We start from the raw sequence: 21,611 nt of genomic DNA, 5'->3' as shown, positions 1-21,611 counted from the left end.
TATGTATTTGTTCAATTACGTCGAGTTTATACGTCAAGCATCTTAATTTTTTGAAACAGTGGATCCGAGCCAGCTTGCGTGTATCTTAATTAATCTTTGTAAGTGACTATCACAACATTCCACTGTTATAATTATCCACTCTTGGGATCATGCATCTTAACCACACATCCCAGCATTCGTCCTATCACTTGAGCTACCTAAGGGTGGGTTTATAATAAAGTAATATACGTTGTGAAAATGTGTTTAGATCTAACTAATAATAGGATTTATTAATCATTAAATTTAATTTAGTCGTGGAATGGAAACGGGAGTTGTATTTTCAAAGAGAAAAGAATTCTCCCACTTCTTGATTTTATTTGCTTTTCGTGGGACACCGACATATGGCTTTGAAATTCATGCTTCTTAGAAGATATGGTTTATCTAATAATTCAAAATTTCATTGATTCAACCATTGAATATATGGTAAACCGGTCCTATCGATTAAAGAACACTTAACTTATTTAATTTATTTCAATTACAATCATTATAATGGTGATAATTATGACCCCATTTTGCTAAGCTCATCATCACAAACTTCCAATTAATTTTAATTACAAATATTATAATGGTAAAATAGTAAAAGTTAATTACAAATATTACAAAATGTTAACTATCACTAGATGACCCAATGGTAAAACAGTAAAAGGAGCTTCCATAAACTCTTGAGTTCGAGTCTTCCCAAGCATTACTAGGGGTAGCCACTAAGGCTCTTACCCGGCCGACAGTTCCAAAACCAAAGAGAATTAGTTGAGAAATGCACAAGTTGACACAAACACCCCTAGTGACTAAAAAAAAAATAATGTGAAATGTCAGAGAGGGGTAGCCACTAGGGTTCTTACATGACCGACAATTACAGGGCCTAGAGAATAAAAAAAAGAAAAAAAAAAAAAACCCCAACCCCAAAAAAAAAAAAAAAAAAAAAAAAAAAAAAAAAAAAATTAGTTTGAAATGTCAAAGATGTGACCACGATGATGTCTAAACGTATTTATAGCAAAACCTTTTGGCAAGGGAAGAAAATCAAACTATCATCAATTCACCTTAACCATCTCATATATCTAGGGATGAGTAAGTTTAAACCATTGTTTAAAAACCCAGCCTGGCCTGGTCGATTGAATCGGTTGAACCAGGACCCGGAAGCTTCAACGGATCAGGTTTATGTTTTTCCTATTCACCCAAAACCCTAAGATTTGGGAGGATGATCAGCGAACAATTGCCGGCTAGGATATTGGGGCTTTTGAAGAGAAACTACTGGTGAATGCAATGGTGGTGACGACGTTGATTTTCGGTGAGTAAATCTACCGGAAATCAAACAAAACTGACAGTGGCAACAACCGGTTTTTGCCAGCAATTGGCAAAGCTAACAGCGGTGGAGTAAGGTGGGTTTTGGTCGGGAGAAAAGGGGAGTAATTTCTGGGTGATGGGGAAGGTTTTTGACGCCGGCATTGATGAGATCTGGCCTGGAATGCCGACGCCAGCGTCAGTGAGATTTGGTCAAAATTGAACATATTTCGGCTAAATCTTAGGTATGTTTTAAGGGGAATGGGCTCAAGGGATGATTAGGGTAGCATCTGGGGTGTCGCCGCCGCCAACCAGTTGCCAGCCAATTTGTATTTGGGGTGTGTTTGCTAAATTTCAAACCTATAGGGATGGAACGTAATTTTTAGGGGTGTATTTGCTGAATTTAAAAGTTTTTGTCAACCGGTTTGACCACCGGTTAAACTGGTCAACCCGAGACCCGGCAACTTTGCTGAGTTTCACCCTGGGTTGGGTTTTAAAACGTTGTTTTAAACTATATATATTATAAATTTCATTCAGTAAAATTTATTTGGACCTCATACTCATCGAACTTTACACGCGGTCAAACCGGTCAACCTGAGACCCGACAACTTTGCCTGGTTTCACCTCGGGTTGGGTTTTAAAACATTGGTTTAAACTATATATATTATAAATTTCGTTCACTAAAATTTATGTGGACCCCGTACTCATCGAACTTTACACTTCAATACCCTTAAAAGGCTTAAGTGCAATTTTCTTAATCAATTTTTTATACATTGATCTCCCTCACTCGTTAAACATTTTCTCTATTGCATTTTCGTCCACCCCAAAAACTGCGCTAATTCCACAATGAGCCCAATTAATTACTCTTATCCTTCAAAAATTCTTGCGTCATTACCATAAGCATATTGTTGTATTAGAAGTTTCTCATTGGAATTCTAGCACTGCATGCAAGTTATATTGCATCAATTGAAGATCCGTCTGTGAATTTGAAGCAGCAAAAACAAGCTTTTTCTCATTGGAATTCTAGCACTGCATGCAAAGTTATATTGCAACAATTGAAGATCCGTCTGTGAGTTACAGAAACAAACACAAAGGAAAAAATAACTCAAAGCTCAAGTTGAGCTTTCTTGTAACTACTTGCCGGCAATCAATATTTAGTTGTTACTATGATAACCAGTTAAGCATGTCACCCTCTCGTGACACATTCTGCGGCTAGCTAGCTAAGTTCAGAAAGGCCTCGTGTGACGGCCTCTTGCCCGGCCGCAAAGAAGAGCGTTCTTTGGAATTGGAAGTTCATCTCTCCATGAATTTGCAGAAGAGTAAACTCTGAGATAGAATTGCTGACCCAAGTACTGCCTTGACCAGTTCTCAGATCTTATGTTCCACATCCCCACATTGTCCAGAGCCATGTATATTGCAGTCCATGACCTGGGATAAACCTGCATTTTTATCAAACAGATTCATCATAAATGACATTATCTTTCATGAGTTCTTGTGCCTGAAAGAATCCAATCTTTCATACCTGAGTGGTGCATCGAGCAACTGTGTCTCTCAGATTGTAGCGTGCTCTACTTGCTGGTGTCCACTGCCCACCATCCATCCTAATCATTTGCATACATTTTTAATATTTTGAGGGAAGTTAAAGCAAATTATGTATTATCACGGTTCATGTAATGATGTAAAATGAGCTCACCCAACAACAAAGAAAGAATAACCATCAATGTGATAGGACTGCACAGTGTCTTCCCAGTTTTGGAAGATGATCTCGACGAATTCACGGAAGTTAGCAGACATGACTGTGGTCTGAAGATATGCATTTCCCCAATTGGGACTGCTGGGCATGCTTCCAAGGTTGAAGACTCCAGGAATCTTGAAGTAGTCCGCTAGTTTTAATGGAGTGTCTGGTGAAATATATGAGACACTATTGATAGCATAACGCTGCTTGCCATTAATAAAAGGAGCAGAGTTTGCAAGGGTGATTGTCCGGCTAATTTTGATCATTCCATAGTGGTAAGAGCCTTGAGGATTAGGCCTCGGTCCACTCGCGGTCAAATTCCATCTGGTATAGGGCACAAAGAAAGCAGCGATATTAGGAAAATTTAGAGCATAGAAAATTGGTTCAGTTTAAATCTACTTCTAAATGAATGTACAGCTAATTACCGGATTGATCTGGCCTGGTTGAGGGACCAATCAATCTGAGTAGTAGGACCTCTAGGGATTGGACCGGAGACACCTATGCGCGAATTGCTGTAATGAAGAATGGAAGTAGTTGTGAGCACAGGAGTGGTGAAGCGCGACGAAACAACAATGTAGTAGTCCTTTGCAGGCTGATCTGCAGTGACCAAGACAGAATAGGATTGCCCCAGATGAATGTCAAGTGCAGCGTAGGTGTTCTGTAGTGTATGAGAACCCTCCACTTCTACCAGTTTCATCTTGTGTCCTTGTATCCTGAAGTTAATTGAAGTTGCAATCCCCACATTGGATATCCTGAACCTATATGTTCTGCCTGCAAACACAATTCAATGATGTTAGCGCACGATGAAACAATTGGGATCTCATTTCTTGAAACGTTATTAATGGATACCTGGATCAACTGTGAATGTGTTTCCATTCCATCCACGACCATTAATGAGAAGTCCATCAGGGTTAGGAAGCTTTCTACCGGCGTCCAAATAACGTCTTAAAATCTATAAAATTGGAGCGAAACCAATGTTAAACAATGCATATTAAGTTTCCAGTCAGTCGATCCACATATGTGCTATGATATGAAATTAAAGCCGCCTTACATAATGGTTTGTCTTGTACCAGTCTCCAGCGAGTACAATGAAATCATTAGCAGGAGGGGGGAAAGGCACAGGAATCTTCGGACGGCTCCAGATTCTAATGCTACCATATGCACCTGCAGCCTTATGCAACCCAAGTGAGGGGAAGTAGAAATAGCTACCAATCTGGTCCTTGGCTTGGAGCACATATGTGAAGTTTTTTCCAGGTGGGATTGGACAGGTGGTTCCATAAACTCCATCCTGCCATGAATTCCTTCTTTGCTGCAGCCCATTCCTGAAAAAACCAAGTGAATTTTAACCAAAGTCCAAAAGGCATCAATTAACTTAATTATGTTATTAAACTCCTTTTCAGTTAAAATGATTAACTATTTTAAGATATATTTTAGCTGTATCTTAGCTGGAATCTAGCAGGTCCAAATAAATTGCAGATAGAGTGAGAGGGTTATTGAATGCAAACTTAGATGTCAAAGAATCTCATGAACAACAGACCTGCATTGTGCCCTACTGCACATTGAATGACAGATCGATGAAAGAGAAAATAATCATAAAGAACCCGGACCCATAAACAGGCTAATATGAAAACAAATCAAGTTGAGATCAATTTATAATGAAGATTCAGAGAATCAGAGATCTAGCATGTGGGTATTAAAGAATCACCAATCTCAACATGAGGCCAGCTACACAAAGGACAGTATTTTACTACTGCTACAGGATTATTAGTTAATTAAGGCGTATATTAGTACATTTTTTAACTAAATGTCTTTGAAATCTTAACCAAAAATAGCACACAGACAGAACAATGTGGCTAGAAAGGGTTAGATTCAATCATGTCTCCATTCTGTATTTAACTTCTGTGCTTCTTTGGTTTTAACATTTAAAAAACAAAACCAAAGAAAGAAATATGCTAACATTTCTACCAATGGGAAGTTTTCATCCACAGATCTGCTAGCCAATATAATCCAATATTTTTCTGTTAAATCTGTTGATTCCTTAACATGAGCTTTAGAGTAACTCTTGTTTGGTTGCTGAGAAAATAACACATGATACACATTTGAGAACCAAATGGTGCTTATAAAAACAGGATTCATGAACTTCATAAAACATCTTTCACTTTTTATACATTTTCTTGGGAAAAAACCAGAAGAGAAAATAACACTGAAACAGATAAAAGAAAAGAAACAAAACAAGGCTCATAACACTTACCAAGAGATGAGAAATGGTTCTCTTAGATAATTGTAAACACTTATAATCAAGTTATCATTAGTAATTGCATCGATGTGAGGCCCTGGAAACAGCCCATTAATCAAGATTCCCTGCCACATTTTCCCACATTCAAGATTCAGCACTTTCTTTGCTTTCAAAAACAAAACTTTCTGCTTTCAAAACACAAAAAAAAAAAATAACCGTTCCAAGAACACAAAAGAGAAGTCTAGTTTACCTGTTGCTTAACACCAAGAGGGTAGATGTCACCGTACGTAATTTTCCACGTGATGAACCTGTAAGGATTGTCACCATTGACGCCATGAAGAACAAGGAACAAAACTAGAACAACGAGCGAACAGAGGACTCTGTTCTCTCTCATTTTCTTGAAGACTATTCTTCTCTTACTGTTTCTTTCTTCTTCTCTTTATGAATGCTCTCGAGAACTCAGAACTCAGTTACATTAACTTACAGAGATCCAAAGAACAACAAAGAAAGAGAAATGGGGTCTTAAAGACTTAATCTTTTCTTCTCTAAATCTATCTCACTTTCTTGTTCGTTCTTCCCAGTTTTATTTCTGAGCAGAGCACCTCTGCTTTGTTTCATTCTGTTTTGTAAGTATATGCACCAACTGAGAAGATGGCAGAGAGAGCAGACAAAAAAATGGCGTATGAGCTGTCAATAATTCTCTCAATTCAATGCGCAAGATCCGCTTCATTGTACGGTCTACTCTTATCACAAACCATTGATTCCAAATGGGTCCGAGATCAAAACATGGAGCCTCTCACTTTAATGGTGTATGATTAAACTGGAAGTTCATCTCAATGGAGGTGAGTGACAAGATTGGAAGTTGACTGTCTTCAATCACATGATTACCCCTTTCACGTGATGTGCTATTGGAAACATTGTAGGGTGGAGTTCAGAAAGGTTAAACTTAAAGAAAGATTATATATTATCATATGCAATATTTATTTCCCAGATGGGCAGTACTTTTACTATTCATGAAAATGATTCTGTAAAATGGACTCAGTTCTTCCGAGTTCCGACTATTATTGAGATATTTATATAAAAGTTGATATACTTTTTTACAGTAGGATTGAGATTGACAGATTGCGATGCGTGGCATTGTTGAATGTCCACCACCAAACTGGGGACAGCTAGTGGTAGAGACTAGAGAAGGCTATGATTTGGACGTGCGCAAACAAAGTTTAATGCGCCAATAAATGGACTTAACCTCTGGCCGACTTGAATGGAGACCCGGGAACCTGGTTAGGTATAATTCGTCCATATCCGTAGATATTGAGATGATTTGGTATAATTCGTCTATATCCATGAAGAAATTCATTATAACTTCGTGAAAACGAATATATAATATCATAAATATGATATATAAAATAAAGTAAAAATAATTTTAGTTTCTAGCCATACTCACCCTGATACCTAAAATAGAATCGATCTCAATTTCTAAGACTTCTCATGGTGTTTAATAATTCTGGTATCAAATATCTATGTTCTTACATTCTCTCGTAACTTTGAATTGATTCTCACCCTTGTATTTATAAATAATATATGAGATATTTTTTTTCTAATATAATTCATATTTCAATTCCTAATAAGAGTCATAAATTCTACTCCTATTTATAAATGTATTCTTTATTAAATAGTTTTCTTGAAGACATACAATTTCATATGAGAACAAATAAAAAAGCAAGCCACAATATCTTAACAATCTCCACCTTAGCGAGTTTTCCATCACAATGATGAACGTGAGTTTTCCATCATAACAAAGAACATGACGAAGATAATGTTCTACTATTACGGCATCCAAGTCACAGAGTAACCTTGTCCAATTTCGCCAGCATTCAATTCACATAGTACCATGTCAAATTTTGCCACCAAGATTTCAGAACCACTCCACCTACAACTTAAACTCGTTGTAGTTCATCTCTTGTGTGCATCCACCATCTCGAAAGAACTCATCTCCCAGGTCGCAATATAGAGCTTTGATACCACTTGTTAGGAGATCGCGCAACGAAAAACATACATTCAAGATTAATAACATAGGAATAAAATCACAACACATAAAAAGACACGATATTTACATGGCTCGACATAACCTACCTACATCCACGGATGAGAGAAATTCACTATAGTTTTATGAACACAATATACAAAAGTACACAATACCATAAACCCGATACATAAAACAGAGCAGAAACAATCCTAATTTCTAACTACAATCAACTTAGTACCTAGAGTGAAAACGATCCCAAAAACTAAGACACTCTCTCCATGGTGTTTAATAACCCTTACATCAACTACCCTATGTTCTCACATTCTCTCATTTTTTCATAGCTTTGAATTAGTTTTCAATCTCATATTTATAGGTAATATATGAGATATTTTTTTTCTAATAGGATTTATATTTCAATTCTTTATAAGACTCCTAAATTCTATTCCTATTTATAATTATATTCTTTATTAAATAATTTTCCTAAAGACATATAATTTCACATGCGAAGAAATAAAAAGGCAAGTTCCAATATCCCAAGTCTATGTTATCTCTTCACTATTATTACTAGAGAATCCTTTATTACCTCTTCACTATTATTACGGGAGAAACCAAATTATGTTAGGAATTCTAACAATTCCAGTGTGCAAAGCAAGGGTCCATCCCATGGGAATTTGGGAGCTATTAATCAAAATTCAATAATGTGCAAAGTCAGCCAAGATAATGAAATTAAAATAAATAATAAAAAGGACCAGCAAACTAAATTAATCTAAAATCACAATAAAAACAGTAAAAATGCTAGATTTACCAAATATAACAAAACTAAACTCTAAATACCAAATGTAACAAAAACAATGACTAATCAAAGATTAACAAGTGGGAAACGGTCTAGTGTATCTAATTTCACCGTAATCCTCATACTCTATGTTATTAATCTAACTAACATTATCTCAATCCAACTCTTACGGTTGATACTCACTAAAATAAGGTATTACCGTGGGTGCTTGGATTTAACCTAGACCCAATTTTAGGATGCAATTTGTTCTCGGCTTAGTCATATCTTTTTTTTTTTATGATCGGGTTTCTAGGCTAATTTATTTATACCTCAACTAATCCATTAGGATCCTGAACTATCAGACGGGTAAGAGCTCCAGTGGTCATTCATATTAGCAATCGTAGGGACTCGAACTCAGGGCCACTCCTATTAGCAACCGTGTGGATTTGAATTCGAAAGACCATGTTAAATCGTCTTCTTGCTTTTTTACCGTCAAGGGGACTCACCCAATGGTGATTAGCTTAGTCCTACGTTGAAGTAAAGGAAACCCCAAAATCAAAGAGTACCCAGATGCCCCAGATTCCAGGGTGGATGACCTCCATTAAAATGAGAGTAGAATGACAGAGAGATGGAAGGATAATATGATGATTCTGGCATAATAAGCATAAACCGATTGTGCAATTGAAGAACTAGGTAATTTGAAATTTCATTGAACAAGGCATATTCCTGATACAAAACCGAATACTCTGTCAAAACGCTTTGACATAAATTTGTATCTAGTTCTAATTATAAAGTAAATCTCTAACCTTCTAAATAACGTAAATTTAATTACATAATTTCACTAACGAGGGAACTCTCACTTCCCAAAAAGGTCCCTCTCATAATATCTACGCACCATCGTCTCCTCAAGGGATAAAGCCATATTGTCTCTCAACTCCTCCATACAAGCCCTCCTTCTCTCTAGTTCCTGCAACTCCAATCCCTCTATGTCCTCCTCCCACCAATACTCCTCCTTCTCTTCTTCTCCTTCTTCTTCTTCTTTTTCTCCGCCCTCTTCCGCCGCTTCTGCGGCGGAATTCTCTGATACACAATCACAATTCTCTTCATGATATAAGGAAATAGACCCTCTTTCATCATCCACATTGTATTTATTTTCATCATTGATATATTGATTTTGATCTTCTGGTTGTTGTCGTTGTTCATCTTCTTCACTCTGAAATTGGTCAATAACACCGTCAACAGACGGGTAGCCATAAGTATAAACTCTACCTTTGGGAGAAAACACAATTATGGCAATCATCGCATCACATAACCGGCAAAGTTCACCACCCTTTTTAAACAAACCTTTTCGTCGCTTCGAAAATGCAACTTTTCGACTTGAATTCTTCTCTATTTTCTTCATCTCAATCTTCTTCCTTCCTGTACCATTAGGTTTCTTCTTTATTCTAATCTGCTCTGGCTCCTGCTCCTGTGTCTTCTCCGCGGAAGACGACGACATTGTAATGGTGCAATAAACTGTTAAAAAGAAAAGTAAGCAGCGAGATTTATTTGCAGAGAGAAATTAACATGGATGAAAGTAAAAAGTGCACCCTTTTGGAGGGTGGAGATTCTCTGAACGTATTTATGCATGTAAATTGTCAGCCTTTTATGGGAATTGGTTTCGTATAAAAATAGGGAAGTTCGAGGAGATTAAGATAAACATTGTTGAAAGAGTTCGTTTAGAATAAGGAATAATATGGAAACAAGTCGGCCACTTTCATTATAAACATAAGTTAGGGAAAGTTTCTTTTGACTTCCCTTTTTTTGACCCTTTTACATTAATAAAGTTTTTTATTTAGAATTTTGATATGATTTTTATTTCCTTTTTTAAATTGTTCCTAAAAACTTGTGGTTTTGTTTAAATAAGGAATTTATTATTAGATTTGGAAAAAATAAGTTTGTTACCATATAATTTACAGAGTAGATGACTTTTTCCCACCCAATTAATGGCTTAATGATATTTTCTTACCTACAAACTTTTAAAATGCCACTTTTTTCAATTTCTCACCTATCTCGCCAATTGCCGGCCAATTTCAGTATCGTTGCGACTCCAAATCACCACCATTCTCTTCTCTGATTATCACTCACTAAAACCCCTTAAACCTTACTCTCACTAACTCTAACAATAGTCGATAATCGAGCGATTAGGGTTTACATAGTCGCTCCTCCCAAGTTAAATTTCGACCAATCACAACCACTAAAAAACTCATCAGTTTCTTCTCTTCAAAAGCCCTAACAGAATGGATTAAGTTTACTCTCCGTTCGTTGCCAAATCGGGAAGTGTATTTTTTGGGTGGGAAAGTGGTATTTTAAAAGTTTGTGGGTGGGACAGGTTCATTAAACCATTATTTGGGTGGGAAAAAGTCGTAACTCTAATTTATAATATTAATGTTTTAATTAAACAATGTAATTAATCTTAATGTACATCCTATTTTAGGGTGGTTTTTTGTTCCACTATAGTACAATGACTCTGTTGAATCAATATACATGAATATTTAATTTGCATTGGCTGGACATTAACAAGAAAAAGCCTCTGGAATTTGTACAAAATACAGTGAATCACCAGACAAGAAACAGCATATTTCATGACAATCAGTTGATTCTCTTAGCATTAATCGACCATGGATTCTATATTAAGAAAGAAATTAAAAGAAGCCGGAAAACCCTGTTCCTGTAATGGCTAAGAAGCCGGTGAAGTTGATCAATGAAGGATCCTCTGTGAGTCTTTGGCTGCAGAAACTTTCTGTTTCTCTATTTCATGTCATCTCATTTGATGTTCTTCCTGCAGGTCATTCTGGACAATGGTTTGGTTCGGCTCACGGTGTCGAAACCTCAAGGGTATGTCACCAGCATCAAGTATGGTGGAATGGACAATCTTTTAGATCGCGAATTGAGTGAATCTAGTAGAGGGTAAGTTTCAAAATGCCACATTAGTATCTAAACTTCAATCCCATTTGAATATTTTAGTCCAATTTGGCATTTACCCTGCTGTTTGTACATAACTTGCAGATATTGGGATATCAACTGGAGTTTGCCTGGTGGCCAGGACAGATATAAATTGTATATTGCCTCTGATTACTTTACTTTGATGAGTTTGCTATGACTTGAAAGGCTAATTCTCTTGCATAACACAGGCTGAGTGGAGCTGAATATAGTCTCATTCATATGAGTAATGATAGTTTAGAAGTTTCATTCAAGAGTTCTTACAATCCATCATCTCCAGGAGGCAACAAATTGCCACTCACTGTTGACATAAGGTCACATGTTCATATTATATTTTTCTTTGAGACTGGACTTACATGTCAGTATGTAAATTTTATCAGTGTTTTTGCTCTTTATATAGGTATGTATTGAGGAGTGGAGTTTCAGGGTTCCACTGTTATTCGATATATGAGCGTCCTCCGGGATGCCCTGCCTTTGATCTTGCTCAAACAAGGATGGTGTTTAAGTTGCGGCGAGACCGGTTAGATTTTACCACTCTAATGAAAATTCAGCTTATTGTTTACAAAAACAGGTACTTAAATTTTGAGTTTCAAAACATTGGAGCAGGTTCCACTACATGGCAATCACAGATGAAAAACAAAGAGTAATGCCAATGCCGGAGGACTTACTTCCTGGTAGAGGCAAACAGCTGATTGTTCCTGAATCAGTTTTGTTAGTAAATCCCATCAATCCTGATCTCAAAGGCGAGGTGGGTATTAATGCAAAACCTTATGTGTCTTTTTTTAATCCTTTAAGTGAACTCTTTATCTCATCTATGGGTGATTGAATTGAATTATTGCAGGTTGATGATAAGTACCAGTACTCAATGGACAATAAAGATGGAGGAGTTCATGGATGGATAAGCTCTCGCAGCCCCATAATCGGGTTCTGGGTTATCTTTCCCAGTCATGAATTTCGAAATGGTGGCCCTACTAAACAAAATCTCACTGTTCATACTGGTCCAGCATGTTTAGCAGTAAGTTACTGTCCAATTAAACTTTAACTTTGATGATTTTTCAGAAATGTCAAGGCTGATAAAGGCAATTTGTTTTTAGATCAAATTCTAACTTTGTTAACATTATGTTTGATGAATAATAAATTATAAAAACAATGAAAAATCATTATATAATATAATTGATATAATCTATAATTTAATTTAATGAGAAATTGGACAAGCCATATACTATCCATCTTAGAATTAATAATAATATTTGAAGTATGTGTTAGGATCCCACATTTAGAGGAAAAAAAAAAAAAATAGGTGGGCATGTGGTTTATAACGGCTTAGGCACCCTATCTTGGTAAACCGGTTTTCAATAAAAGTTATACTTAAGTCCACAGAAGAACCACTATCCAACTCTTTTCTTATCAAATGCCCACTGCTCAAGCCTAATACCTATCAATTTAAGAGTGAGTTCCTATCAAATGATATCAAAGCAAACCCCAACCTAGAGTGAAGCCGTCCAGAGTGGACCAACGTGCCCTTTTCTTATCAAAGGCCCACTACTGAGCCCAAAGTGAAGCTTCCCAAGCAAATGGTATCAGAGTCAAACCCCGACCTAGAGTGAAGCTTTTCAATGAGAGTTCAACACAAACCCACAAAAGGACCACTCCGACCTAGAATGAAGCTTTTCAATAAGAGTTCAACACAAACCCACAAAAGGACCACTGTCTAACCCAATTCTTATCAAAGACCCGGTGCCCAACCCAATTTTATTAATTTGGAAGTGGATTCCTATAATATGATAACTAAATTCTCATCGGAAATTAGATGAGCCATTTACTACTCATCTTAGAACATTCAAGTTAAAGCCTCTGTAAATATTGTTTTCCATAGCCAAGAAAAAACAGTTTGAAACCACTAATGAAAATCTAATTAGAAAATGCATGGAGTTTTTTTCTGCAACAGATGTTTCATGGAACACATTATATTGGAGACGACATCTTAGCTCATTTTAAGGAAGGAGAGACATGGAGAAAGGTGTTTGGCCCCTTTTTTGTGTACCTCAATTCAACACCTGATGCGTCAAATGCACACAACTTATGGGTAGATGCAAAAAAGCAGGTACACTTTTGATTTCTCTCATAACACTTGATTTATTTTTACTAGAACCCAAACATGCCCATGATGCAAATTTCTTTTTCCTTTTCATGCTTTGTTCATCCTAGAGGTTGCTTGAAGAGGCAGCTTGGCCGTATGATTTTGTATCATCGCCCTATTATCTAACTGTAAAAGAGCGCGGTTCAGCTACCGGGAGATTGTTTGTCCAGGACAGGTAAATGACTCACTCTCCAGTAAAGCTTTTTCTGACTGCTCAATGTGGGTTCTGGAACGCTTTAATGAATTTCTGGTATCTAATCCAGTTTATTATATTATTCGAAACTAGATTTATTTCCACTACTTTGATTCCGGCTAAAAATGCATACATTGGACTATCATCTGCAAGAACTGAAGGAGCATGGCAAACGGAAAGCAAGGTAAGGACTAACTCGAATCGATTAATTTGCCATCATGTAGACTGGAAACTTGAGCAATTGTGGATCCATTTACATGTAGGATTATCAGTTCTGGGTGCAAACAGACTCTAATGGAGATTTCACCATCAAGAATGTTGTCCCTGGAGTCTATGGACTCCATGGTTGGGTTCCAGGTTTCATTGGGGATTATCTTGACAAAGCACTAATCACCATCTCTACAGGTACTGGTATTTAAATTCTTTAGGAATAAAAAAAAAGGATGTGTTATGATTTCATATGAGCTATTGTCTTTAGCTGATTGTATCAAATGAAGTAATACTCTCAGAATACTCTTGGTAAAAATATTGCTCAGGGTCACAACCAGAACTTGGAAACTTAACCTATGTTCCCCTCAGAGATGGTCCAACTCTTTGGGAGATCGGCTTCCCTGATCGTACTGCCACTGGTTTCTTTGTTCCTGATGTGAATCCAATGTATGTCAACAGGCTATTCGTTAACAGCCCCGAGAAGTAAGCGACTTCACCTCACTCTTTGTACTGAATCAGCTTATGCTTCATTTTCTGAATGATGTTAAAATCAAGGTGAAGGTTTATACTGATTGATCTTAACTTGTTTGAGCTCTTCTACCCTAACAGGTACAGACAATATGGCTTGTGGGACAGATATGCTGATATTCATCCTGAATCCGATCAAGTTTTCACTATAGGTGTCAATGATTCAAAAAAAGACTGGTTCTTCGCTCACGTAGACAGGTCTGATTTCATTCTTTTAAATTTTCTTGTTCAAAGAAAAATGTCCACCCTGACCTGACAGTGATTTTGAACTTTTCCAGAAGAGGGCCAAATAACAAGTATCTCCCAACAACATGGACAATCAAGTTTAATCTCGCTTCAGTAATCAGTGGAATTTACAAAGTGAGATTGGCCATTGCATCAGCAACCCGTTCTGATCTCAAGGTAAAAATGACAAAGATTCAAAGTCTTTGATGTCTTGTAGATACCAGTAGTCACAAAATAGGGGTACAGTAACCTTTAAAATTTTGCAGGTGTATGTTAACTACATAGATGACGGTCACCTGGCATTTGAAGAGATGAATCTAGGGATGGATAACACAGTTTGTAGACATGGAATTCATGGACTGTACCAACTCTTCAGCTTTGATGTTTCCTCAGTATTGCTGATCAAGGGAGATAACTCAATGTTTCTCACACAGGCTAGGGGTGGAGATGCACTTTGTGGAGTACTCTATGACTACATAAGACTGGAAGCTCCTGCATCCTCAGTCAAATCAAAGTGGCTAGAAGAACAAAGGTAGAGCATGAGAGTTGAGCTCCCCTGGCTAAAGAAACACAACGATTTTGAGAAGAATTTCATCATCCGTTCTCCGAATGCCTGCTAACAAAAATTATGCCACGTCTTCAGAACATGTAAACAGAAATTCATGTCTATACACTTCATTATTTTTCAAAAGAATTCTGGAAACTAAGAAGGATTCTGAAAAATCCATAAAGTTCCTATATAATCTTTATCACGTCAGGAGCTAGCAGTAATATCTAAACATTGCTGTCATCCACAAAGCTCATCAAAATATATAAAACATAACATGCTGCAAAACCTGTTTAATCATTTCATTGAAGTATAATATGCTGCAAAACTCTGTTATATATTTCGTTTTTCACCTATAAGTATCATTAGTTCCGTTAAACCATTCACTTCATCATAACCAACATCACTGGCTACTGATTGTTAAAAGCAAAAGGGGTATTGCCTCTAATATCCCAATCATGTCAATTCTACTAATCTTATAATCACGCAAATGGCAAATAAACCGGTCTTGCCGCTTCTGCAGTGTGCCATTACCAGAAAACTCATACATCCACCCATTTTCCCCTGGCCTTGATTCTGTCCAGGCATCAACCCATCCCGCAGGTAAAGGAAACTGACCATCCAGCTTGTCATCCCAGTTCAAATCACCACAAAAGATCACATTTTCATTCCTCTCCAGATGGTTCATAGCCTCCTTTGCCTGCTCCACACATACCCTGCTAAGCATTTGATTTGATGTAGGACGACGCAGGCATGGTATCTCGAGATGGCTAGAGGCAACAACCAAAAGCTTGTCCTCCTCATCTTTAAACTCAGCAACACAAAGTTTTCTCCTCATTGTTGAATTTTTGAAGGGTATGCAATTGAACGATTTCACATGCAATTTGCTTAACTGCATGTCATTTAATAATCAGTTTTGAGTATCAAAAAAGAAAAAAAGATCTCACCCCTCAAAAGATCAAACTACTTCCAAATCAGTAAAACCTCCATGCGAATTATAGAAACATGATTAAGCAAACATCATTCATCCCACCTAGAGGATGAACAAAAGTTTACCTGCATGCAAAAGAATTTCCCAGAATCTATCTCTTCTCCGGAAAGTGCGCACTGATATACCATCCACCAGCTGGATTGGAGAAGTATGTCGTATATTTTAGCAGTAACCTCCTATGGAGCAAGTGTCCACTTGTAAGATGATGTACAATAGATTGTTTTCATCTAAAAATAATAGGAAGATCTAATTCCAAATACCTGAAAACAAATAAGGTCTGGAGAATGCTGTTGAATTAGGTCACCGACTGCTTTCATCTTCTTTCGCATCATCAAGTCTTCTCGGAACCCAACATTATAGTTCAAAATCTTCAATGACCTCATAACTGCTCCTGAATTAGTGTTCCCTGTGTGAACCCCTGAATTAGTGTCCTCTGCCACAAATGTGAAGTACTTGTTACATGTATGGTAACTGATAACAACCCATAAAGCTTCAGTCCACCATAACATTTTTTGTTGTACATCAGTACCATGACCTATAGAAGAAAACTAGCACATTTGGAACCAAAATTTAGAAACTACCATTCCCCCGAAGGTTGGTCAGGTGATCAAGGAGTATGTTCTTCTTTGACTTTCTGGGTTCAAACTTTAGAACCACCTACCTCGATGCATGCCCGGTTCATTGGGTTTGTAGTATTCAATATATCCTGCGGATTAGTTGAAGTGTGCGTAAGCCGGCTCGAACACCCCGGTTACCAAAAAAAAAAAAAAAAAAAAAAAAAAAAAAAAAAACCTCTATTCCTATATCCAACGCTTTCTCCCAGTTCACTTGGAACACATAGCCTTTGACAATTCTTGCAATAACATTGCAGCATGATGTTTCAGTATAGCAAGATTCAACTTGTTTTATTATTGAAATTCATAGTGATAATCAATTCTGTTTCTTTTGAGAAAAATGGAATATTCAAATTGTATCTACATAAAACAACAAAAACATAAATACCCAATACAAGAACAAGAATACACTAATAAAGCAATGAAAATTTAACACCCACACCGGAACTCACCCTTTAATCACTGCTTATTGAATGTATTAACAAGCGAATCCCCATCAAAAGGACCACAATCTTGATCTTGATCTTCGTCCCTAATCTTCGTCTCGTTACTAGGCTTCAGCATTGAAGGCAAGAAGCAGACCAAACAGAGAATCCACGTAGCATCAACTTCAATAACATTAGAGTCATCGAAACTTGAACGGGAGCCCTTGTGTTACAGAGTTGACTGTTTTGTGTGCGCAGGTTTTAAAGAAGAAGAAGAAGGATATAAATGGAATCAATAAAGGTGAAGATGGAGAGTTGGGGGAGTTGCATTTCGATGAAGACATTGTTGCGAAAGATGATGTCTTTGAAGAAATGAGAGGTATGAAATTGTTAAAAGAGTTTGTTTAGAACAGTTATGAATTTGTGAAGCAAGTACATGGCGGCCTTTGAAACTTTGCTTGGGGAATATAATGAAAAAGATTTTACCCACCCTGCGTTAATTGTCAACTGTGGTCAGATTCTGTTTGTTTGGAAACACCCGCTAAAATTAGAAGCCATTAATGGAATCTTGACTCTATGCAACTATTTTTTTATACAAAGAATAATATCCTCGACTGGGATTGACTCAATATATACTGATATTCATCCAGGTCCCATCCTCTGTCAATCAATGTGCCTAGAAGAGCAGAGGTAAGAGCTGAAGCATACGAGTTGTTCCCATGGCAAAAGAAAACAAATGATTTTGAGAAGAATTTTCATCGTTCTTTGAATGTCTGCTAACAAAAATTATGCCATGTCTTGGGAAAAAAATGTTGACAGAAGAAATTCATGTTCATGCACTTAATTAATTTTGAAAAGAATGCTAATTGCGGCTAGAATTATGCAGTGCAGTTGGTCATAAAACCATTTTTCATTGTTAGAGAAACCTAATCATCAATTTTACAACTTTAACATTGCAAAAATAAACCTTACTTTAAAGAATAAGAAGGATTCTGGAAAATCTTTAAAGTTGATCTTCATCATAACAACTAAAACTCTTAAAAACGGGTGAGCATAGGTAAAAGGTAGAACCGGAACTACCCGTCGATTCTGGCTCCAAATTTGGTGGAACCAGCCCCGTACAAGTCTGGGTCCGATTTCGGTTCCTCCACTTCAGTAATCGGACTTGGACTTGGAACCGAGGCCTAGGTTGTATTTGTAATTTTTATAAATTGTTGGGGGTGTATTTGTAATTTTTAGGGGTATATTTGTAATTTTATAGACTACCAAGGGTATAAATTACAAGGTACCCAGAACCAAAACCGACTGGTCTGATTCCAAATCCAAGGAACTAACTGGTTCTGGTTCCGGTTCCGGTTACTTAGAATTGGGTCGGATACCCGGACCCGCCCACCCATGTAAAAGTACTCTTTTAGCATTTCAGAAGTTGGAAGTATTAGTAATATCTAAACATCACCTTCATCCACAAAACTTCACCAAAATATGAAAAATAACATGCCGCAAAACCTGCAAAATGCTGTTTAAACCGTTTCGTTTTTCACCTGTGCAACATTGTCTATCATATGTGCATACAAGCAATGCCCCAAAAACGAAAGGATTAATAGTTAATCAGTCTTCCATTCAACCATTCACTTCATGCATATAACCAACATTATTGGCTATTAATTGTTAAAAGCAAGCGATAATGGTCACTAGGCGAAACAGGAAGCTCCAACTTCATCTCTTTCTTCTCTCTCCAATGGCCTGGTATCGCCTCCATCCCCATCATGTCAATTCTACTAATCTTGAAATCACGCAAATTGCAAATAAATCGATCTAACTGCTTCTGCAATGTGCCATTTCCAGACATCTGGTTGGGCCTGGTAACATACATCCATCCCTCGGGTAAAGGAAATCGACCATCCAGCTTGTCATCCCAGTTCAAATCACCACAAAAGATCACATTTTGATTATTCTCCAGACGGTTAATAGCCTCCCTTGCCTGCTCCACACGTTCTCTGCAAAGCTTCTGATCCCACGTAGGAGGGCTCAAGCAGGGACGCTCTGCAGGTTCTTTGCTGAGCTTCTTACCGGTCGTACAAGGGTCCAAGGGACTCTCCTGATGGGTGGTGGCAACAACCAAAGACTTGTCCTCCTGAACTTTAACCTCAACAATGCAAAGTTTTCTCCCCGTTTTTGAATTTCTGAAGGATACGCAGTTGGTAGATGAGACTTGCAATTTGCTTAACTGCATGCCATAACCAGTAACCAGTTGAGTATCAAAAAAGATCTCAGTTCCTCAAAAGATCAAATTACTTCCAACCGAGCAAACATTCAAATTATAGAAACATAAAAAACATATAAGAAGTTTCATCAGACGTACTTGAACAAAATAGAGAGTAATACGAAACCAATGTAACAGTAAACACACAAACACAAACAGTAAAAAGAAAATAGGTTACGTCCAGCAGAGCTAATATTATTTCAATACTGTCTCATCTCTCTTGTTTACAATGAATGAATTTGTCCTATTGTTTGCTATCATTTATTACAAGAGAAAATACTATTTATATACTAGCCCAAACCGCCTACAGGCTAGGGACGCTGCCCCCTACACTGTCGCCCACTCACCAAGGAACGGGGCCCCTGAATGTGTCTGCATGGCCCATTAATATTGAAGTAGTCGACAACTTCAACAGTACTGAAAGCTAAGATCATATGAAAATTATAATGTGCATGTGTGTTGCCGAAACAGTTCGTGGACACGCATCAGTATCCTCAGTGTATGCAAGCCGACATCATTCATACTGTTAATGTTGATCAAAAGCATGTGTTTCATTGTGTAGATATGTTTAATTAAGGGCCTCATGCATCACACCAAGAGGATGCACAAATCTTACCAGAACGCAATAGAACAGCTTTCTATCCATCTTTTCTCTGGAAAATGCGCACTGATATACCTTCCACCAGCTGGATTGACAAAGTTTGGCGTATATTTTAGCAGTAACCTCCTATAGAGCAAGTGTTCCACATGTGAGATGTTGTACAATAGATTGTTTTCATCTAAAAGTAATAGGAAGATTTAATTCCAAAAACCTGAAAACAAATAAGATCTGGAGAATGCTGTTCAATTAGGTCATCAATTGCATCCATTCTCTCATCCACCACCAGGTCTTCTGGGAACCCGACATTATAGCTCAAAATCTTCAATGACCTCGAAACTGCCCCTGAATTGGTGTGTACTGTCCTAAACCCTGAATAAGTGCCCTCTGCCACAAATGAAAAAGTACTTGTTACATGTATGGTAATAGATAATAAACCATAAAGCTTCACGTCCGCCATAGCTTTCTGTGTTGTACATCAGTACTACCTTGACATATAGAAAACAAGCACATTTGGAACCAAAATTGCTAAAAAAACCACTAATTCATTTATCCAAAGCACTGTTTCATAGCTCACTTGAAAACACTAATCTTATTTTCTGACAATTCCTTCAATTACTAATTGCAGCATGATGTTTCAGTATAGGAAGGTCAATCTTATCCGTTAATTGAAACATTCATGGTGATAATGGATTCTATTTCTTTTGCAAATAAGATAGAAAGCACACTAAAAAAGATTAAATCTTTAGTCAAACTCCATTGAAAGAATGAAAAAGCTAAAAAACACACTGATAACTTAGAAAGATTTGCTTCAGAAAATAACAAAACTGGAAGATTCAAATTGTATCTACATCAACAACAGTAACATAAATTACACAATATAAGAACAAGAACCCAGTAATAAAAGCAATCAATAATTCAACACCAACAATCAAAACTCACCTTTTAAAACTATGGCTTTATTGAATGCCATAACACGTGAAACCCAATCAAAAGAAGCACAATCTTGATCCTGATCTTGGTCCCTAATCTTTGTCCCATTACTAATAGGCTCTAACTTTGAAGGCAAGATAGCAGACCGAACGGGAGCCCTTGTTGAAGAAAAAGAAGAAGATGATTGCAATGAAGGTGAAATTTTAGACAGCAGACACCGTAGACAAGTCAATTTTCGAGATGCAACATTGCGGTACTTGCATTTCCTGCAGTACCATGGAGCCAGTATTGACTTCTTCATTGTTAAATTGATGATTTTGTGAAGCTAACTACAATGGCCTTTGAAACTTGGCTTGGGGAATTATAATAAAAAATACTTGAACCACCCTGGGTTCATTGTCTAACGGTGGTCAACATTTCTGTTGCTTGGAAAATTCCCGCTTAAATTAGAAGCCGTTAATGAAATCTTGACAGTGACACAACCGTTTTTATACAAGGAGGATAAATATCCTCGACAGTTAACATTGACTGAAAAACAATGAAGGGTTATATACTGATATTCATCCCAGGCTCGATCATGTTTTCAGTATAGGTAACAATATATAATGATCCCAAAAAGACTGGTTCTTCACTCATGTAGTCATGTAGAAAGGTCTGATTGAGATCGGCCTTTTCATCTGCAACCTTTATACTAATAAAATTTCGTTGTTTCCCACCTCATTTTTGTCAAAACAAAAATTAAAATTTACTGGTTTATTTCAATTATATAGATGACGGTCACCCGGCATCCAAAGAGATGAATCTGGGGATGAATGACACAGTTTGTCGACATGGAATTCATGGATTGCATCAGCTATTTAGCTTTAATGTTTCCTC

General features: G+C 37.1%; 5 protein-coding genes across 5 annotated transcripts; 1 reads left to right on the top strand and 4 right to left on the bottom strand.

Annotated features, from left to right (window-relative positions):
• Window positions 1-2,298: 2,298 nt before the first annotated feature.
• On the bottom strand, window positions 2,299-5,950 carry LOC116142901 (L-ascorbate oxidase homolog). The gene is made up of 8 exons (XM_031428316.1): window positions 5,539-5,950; window positions 5,304-5,413; window positions 4,104-4,374; window positions 3,902-4,004; window positions 3,478-3,823; window positions 3,011-3,376; window positions 2,840-2,918; window positions 2,299-2,756 (listed from the first exon to the last, which is right to left on the bottom strand). Exons 1-8 carry the CDS (start codon window positions 5,680-5,682, stop codon window positions 2,544-2,546), a joined length of 1,632 nt encoding a protein of 543 aa, XP_031284176.1. The 5' UTR covers window positions 5,683-5,950; the 3' UTR covers window positions 2,299-2,543.
• A 2,992-nt stretch (window positions 5,951-8,942) lies between these two features.
• Window positions 8,943-9,584, bottom strand: LOC116142938 (agamous-like MADS-box protein AGL29). The gene has a single exon (XM_031428355.1). It carries the CDS (start codon window positions 9,582-9,584, stop codon window positions 8,943-8,945), a length of 642 nt encoding a protein of 213 aa, XP_031284215.1.
• A 1,175-nt stretch (window positions 9,585-10,759) lies between these two features.
• On the top strand, window positions 10,760-15,093 carry LOC116142949 (probable rhamnogalacturonate lyase B). The gene is made up of 15 exons (XM_031428365.1): window positions 10,760-10,843; window positions 10,914-11,035; window positions 11,135-11,185; window positions 11,260-11,382; window positions 11,469-11,588; window positions 11,675-11,816; window positions 11,910-12,083; window positions 13,017-13,172; window positions 13,277-13,383; window positions 13,495-13,585; window positions 13,665-13,806; window positions 13,938-14,094; window positions 14,221-14,337; window positions 14,418-14,541; window positions 14,631-15,093. Exons 1-15 carry the CDS (start codon window positions 10,802-10,804, stop codon window positions 14,898-14,900), a joined length of 1,938 nt encoding a protein of 645 aa, XP_031284225.1. The 5' UTR covers window positions 10,760-10,801; the 3' UTR covers window positions 14,901-15,093.
• Window positions 15,094-15,270: 177 nt separating this feature from the next.
• LOC116142937 lies at window positions 15,271-16,411 on the bottom strand. The gene is made up of 3 exons (XM_031428354.1): window positions 16,163-16,411; window positions 15,968-16,078; window positions 15,271-15,803 (listed from the first exon to the last, which is right to left on the bottom strand). Exons 1-3 carry the CDS (start codon window positions 16,409-16,411, stop codon window positions 15,315-15,317), a joined length of 849 nt encoding a protein of 282 aa, XP_031284214.1. The 3' UTR covers window positions 15,271-15,314.
• A 2,181-nt stretch (window positions 16,412-18,592) lies between these two features.
• On the bottom strand, window positions 18,593-20,073 carry LOC116142936. The gene is made up of 3 exons (XM_031428353.1): window positions 20,017-20,073; window positions 19,821-19,931; window positions 18,593-19,168 (listed from the first exon to the last, which is right to left on the bottom strand). Exons 1-3 carry the CDS (start codon window positions 20,071-20,073, stop codon window positions 18,593-18,595), a joined length of 744 nt encoding a protein of 247 aa, XP_031284213.1.
• Between the last annotated feature and the right edge of the window lie 1,538 nt (window positions 20,074-21,611).

Source organism: Pistacia vera, unplaced genomic scaffold (assembly GCF_008641045.1).
Source record: "Pistacia vera cultivar Batoury unplaced genomic scaffold, PisVer_v2 Contig421, whole genome shotgun sequence".
Classification (NCBI taxonomy): Eukaryota; Viridiplantae; Streptophyta; class Magnoliopsida; order Sapindales; family Anacardiaceae; genus Pistacia; species Pistacia vera.
Note: the sequence above shows the minus strand (reverse complement) of the source record. Positions and strands in the feature narration are given on the sequence as shown.